This window comes from Pygoscelis adeliae, unplaced genomic scaffold (genome assembly GCF_000699105.1).
Source record: "Pygoscelis adeliae isolate BGI_AS28 unplaced genomic scaffold, ASM69910v1 Scaffold53, whole genome shotgun sequence".
Taxonomy (NCBI): Eukaryota; Metazoa; Chordata; class Aves; order Sphenisciformes; family Spheniscidae; genus Pygoscelis; species Pygoscelis adeliae.
In genome coordinates, this window is record NW_008824468.1 from 552217 (window position 1) to 556443 (window position 4227).

The 4227-nt window shown below is 46.7% G+C and overlaps 1 protein-coding gene across 1 annotated transcript in view; it reads right to left on the reverse strand.

Annotated features, from left to right (window-relative positions):
* LOC103914498 (organic solute transporter subunit alpha-like) overlaps positions 1–3700 on the reverse strand; it is a 26408-nt gene extending 22708 nt beyond the window's left edge. Inside the window, exon 1 of the mRNA XM_009321150.1 lies at positions 3694–3700. Coding sequence (XP_009319425.1) covers positions 3694–3700 — 7 coding nt within the window. The remainder of the gene's footprint in view (positions 1–3693) is intronic.
* Positions 3701–4227: the final 527 nt, after the last annotated feature.

Consider the following 4227-nt stretch of genomic DNA (forward strand, 5'->3'; position numbering starts at 1 on the left):
GAGTGTTGCTGATGCTGCTTCATTAGGTCTGAGAATTAGGTCTGAGAATAATATGATTTAGTTTTAGGTAGTTCTGCAAGGAGCAGGGAATTGGACTTGATGATCCTTATGGGTCCCTTCCAACTTGAGATATTCTCTGATTCTGTGATTCTGTGAGAAGTGTTTCTGTTAAGAGTCATCCCTTAAAGCGAAGCAGAGCTTTTAACAGCGACAGGGCCCAGGAGCCTGGGCCAGCCGGACTGCCGAAATGTCTGGCAATAACTGGACGGCAGGACAGCCCCAGCACTGGGCACAGCAGTACAGCCTGCCCCAAGGAAGGAGGAGTTGAGGAAGCCCGGGGCGCCCCTGCCACCCATGGGAAAACGCCTGCTTGAGCTGCTGCTTCTGATCTGAAAATGAGAGCAGAGACGAGGGCTTTCCTGTCTGTTGGGGCGAGCAGGAGCAAAGCGTGGCTGGTGGCACAAGGGCTGAGAGAATGTCCCTTCGCACAGCTGGGGTGCCAGCCTAAGCCACAACACCTAATGGTCCCAAACACCCAGGCTAGAGTTGCTCTGGAGGGCACGGCGACAGTTGCCCCACCAGAGGACAGAAGAGGGTAAAAAAGCTATAGATAAACTTAGATAGCTTATGTTGTTCTTTATGTTGACCTTACAAATGCTTTCTTTCTTATCCTCAGCTAAAGTACTGTTGTGAAGGCAATTGATTTATGTCTGCGAATGAGTTGGGAAAATGAACTCCCTGAGCACGAGGATGGTTAGGTGTCATTTTCTCATGGAGGATGAGAAGTGGAGGAAGGGAGCCAAATGACCCCATTTAAATACGGCTCTTCATCCTCCCAGCCAAGCCCTGGCAGAAGGGCTAGGCAGGAAAAAGAGGCACCTTTAGATTGCCTATCTGCAGCTGTTGACTTGGTTTAACTTCGGCAGGTTCCTTGGGTATTACAGGACACAACCACTCCCTGCAGTCAGGGTTGTTCTGACAAAATCGTTGTAAAACCATTAATTGTACAATCCTGTCTAGCTACTTCTTTGGGAGTGTTATTTCACTGCACTCAGAGCCCATGAACAAATATTTCCTATCAGTTGTGTAACCTGGGTCAAGTCCCAAAATGAAAGGTGCTCCGTAAAGGGCAGAGAGGCTCAAAACCAGAGCGAGCTCCTTGCCAGCGACACGTGAACCTCTGCCTGCCCCAGTGGGATTAAACCTGGGCGAAGGGGAAGCCCCTCCGGATGAACCCGGCTGAGCTGGGATGGAGCTACGCACACCCTTAAGCCCATGGCCAGGCTGTAGGGCTCTGCCGTGACCCCTAAGCCGAAGCAGAATTTCAGCCCCATGTGGATATTTGCAGAATGAAGCTTATTTTTTTGCAGATTTCTCTCATTTTCCCTCACCTGCTTTGACTAATATTTGAGCATGTTGGCATTTCACATTCCCATAGCCATGCTGCATATACTACTTGTCCTTGAAGAGTGCTTTTCTCTAATCACATTTCACAGATCTCTTTCTTTCTAATCCAAAATTAGACCTGGACAGTAAATTATTTCTTCTGTCTCATAAAAATCTTTTGATATTAAAAAAAATAACAATTTTTTTAAGCTTTGGAAAATAGAGGTCTTTGAAAGTGAGGTTGAAGAAAGAAAAACTAGCTAGAAGACAAATGTTGGGGAGAGGCAGTGTGCAGGTTTTGCACAAAGAGAGAGCTCCACTGAAACTGGAAAACGGGGTTGTTCTCATGAAAAGTTTTCATTTTAACAAATATGCCACTTTTATGATGACAAAATTATTAAGTAAAAAGTCCTAACCACATGTACCCCCGGTTCCCTTCTTCTACAACTACGCAGTACCTTTCTTTCATTTCTCCACAGAATACCAGTATATTTTTCTTCTTGTTCTCCCTTTCTTAAAAAGAAATGAAGCAGAATAATATTCATAATTCTGTAAAGAAAATTACTTTTGATCCTATTCCCTTGCGTATTATTTTTGTAAGGGTCACCCGTAAATCAATCTCTCTTGCTGCATTTTTTCTTTGCAGTCAAGTGGTAAAACGTGGAGTGCTCTGTAGCTAGAAATGTAATTGTGTAGACATAAAAATCATATCCATAACCATCCTACGGATACTTATCTCAAGATGCATCTCTGTGTCCTTCAGAGCAAAAACCGTAGCAACTGGGAATGGGACAGGGGGAGCTTAAATGTTATGACTCATTTATTTCCAGCAGATGCAATACACTTCAGAGAAACCATAGTGGGCATAACATAAAGGACACTCTCATGTACTGGAGAAGCTTTAAAGCCATTAAAATAAAATACAGACCATTAAAGTTGCTCAGATATTTTTCAACTTCTTATTTAAGGCACAGATACCAAAGATTGCGGTTGTGTTATTCTGTCTGATGTCTAGTAACTCTTTTAAAAAACTAAAAAGGCCGTGCTGTCAGGCTGCCTCTTCTGCAGGAATAAGGAAAATCAACCCAGGTTGAGCAAACGTATTTCTGCAATACTGTGATTTATAATAGTCATGCTAGGTGGTTCAGTTAGGATGTTAAACACTTTTTACATGTGAAATAGCAGCACGTTTTTCCCTCTTGCAGCAAAAGGATTTTTATTTGACACCAAAAGGTAAACAGCATAACGCGTGGGGTGGAGTTGAAGATCAGGAGCCCAGAGGTGTTTGCTGAAGGAGGACCAGCCTGTGCCCAGCGCAGCAGGAAAGGGCCAGACCTAGAGGGAAGGCGATGTTGAGACGGAGCAGGCGGGGAAGGAGAACTTGGCTGACCAGCCTGGCGCGGGCACTGCAGCTGCTGCACAGAGCTTGCAAAAGTGTGCTTTTTTTTTTTGCAGCCAGTCGAGGAACTAGATGCAATCTTTACAGGTGAGCTGCAACACAGACTGCAACACAGATGGAGTCTCTTTTCCTGCAAGGCCATGTGTAGATAAAAGGAACGTGAGACATGCAAAGTGCAGCATACGTAGTGTGTTTCTGAAAGGTAACCGGTAATGGCCAGAGACAGAGAATCAGATGGACGCCCAGTAAAGCCATTTGTTCTTACAAACTCTCTGGAGGAAAGCAAGACTGTAAATCGGAGTCCTTTAGGAACACGATGAATATCTTTTCACGGGTATCTGCTGAGAAATGATGGCTTTTGCTTATGCAGCACTGCCCATGTTTATCATGAAGAGAAGCGGTTTTCAAAGGCTGCTGGACTCCTTTGGCACATCGCTCCTTTAAGTGTCTTACAGTGACAATGGAAACTGTCACACAGCATGGAAAAATCCCCGCATCAGGTATTATTCTTCACTAGAAAGCTATACTGTACTTGAAATTAGCAAGGTGCTTCTGAACCCTTATTTAAAACGTGTTTGTGCTGACATCCCAAGAAAAGAGTTTCTGTATTTAATTTCATTGTCAATGCCGATGCTTTCAGCTAAAACCATTTGGAGCTAGACCTTTTAATAGAAAGTGACAATTTAAATTGCCACGATAACAGCATAAATGGTGCTTAAAGTCATCACTAACCTGATGCTGCAGTTGGCTCCAGACCAGTTTATTAAAGCAAAAGAAAGGTGGAGGGAGTAGGGGAAGAGGAAATTAAGTGGTGAATCATTAATTCCTTTGGTACTCGCTGTAGCAGCATTAGCTGTGATGAAGGAATTTGCCTGAACGACGGAGACAACGTATAATCCCATCCTCACCTTGCATTGCGCAACAGCCCTTGCTAGAGAATCAGCGACACTGATTTGAGCGTGCTTCCCCACGGGATGGTGTCCCGGTCTCCTCGCTCGCTGCCATGGCCCATAGGGTGGGCACCTTTGTTTTGTCCCGCTCCTGGGGGCTCGGCCGGGCACCAGCTGCGCAGAGCCTGAGCAACAGGTTTGGGGTAAGGTCCATCTCCCTTCACTGCTGGCACGGAGCCAGAAGTGTTTAACTTCTTCCTGGGAATAAGGCAGCTAATGCCCGTAGGGGCCAATACTCCTGTTCCCTGCGGGGTGATACCTCTGCGGGGAGGTCTCGCTCATCCGCCGAGACGCCCTCGGGCCTGACACCCCTGGGAAACCGCTTTGCTGCTAGGGTCCCCCAAGCTGCCGGGTGAAAGCGGGTTTAACAACCACCCTCGCAGCGCTCACCCCGTCCCCCGGGGGAGCCAGAGGGCTCCCGGAGCGGAGCGAGGGCAGGGGAAGAGCACTGGTGGGAGAGGACAAGGGCTCGGGGGCTCCTGGGGCTCGGAG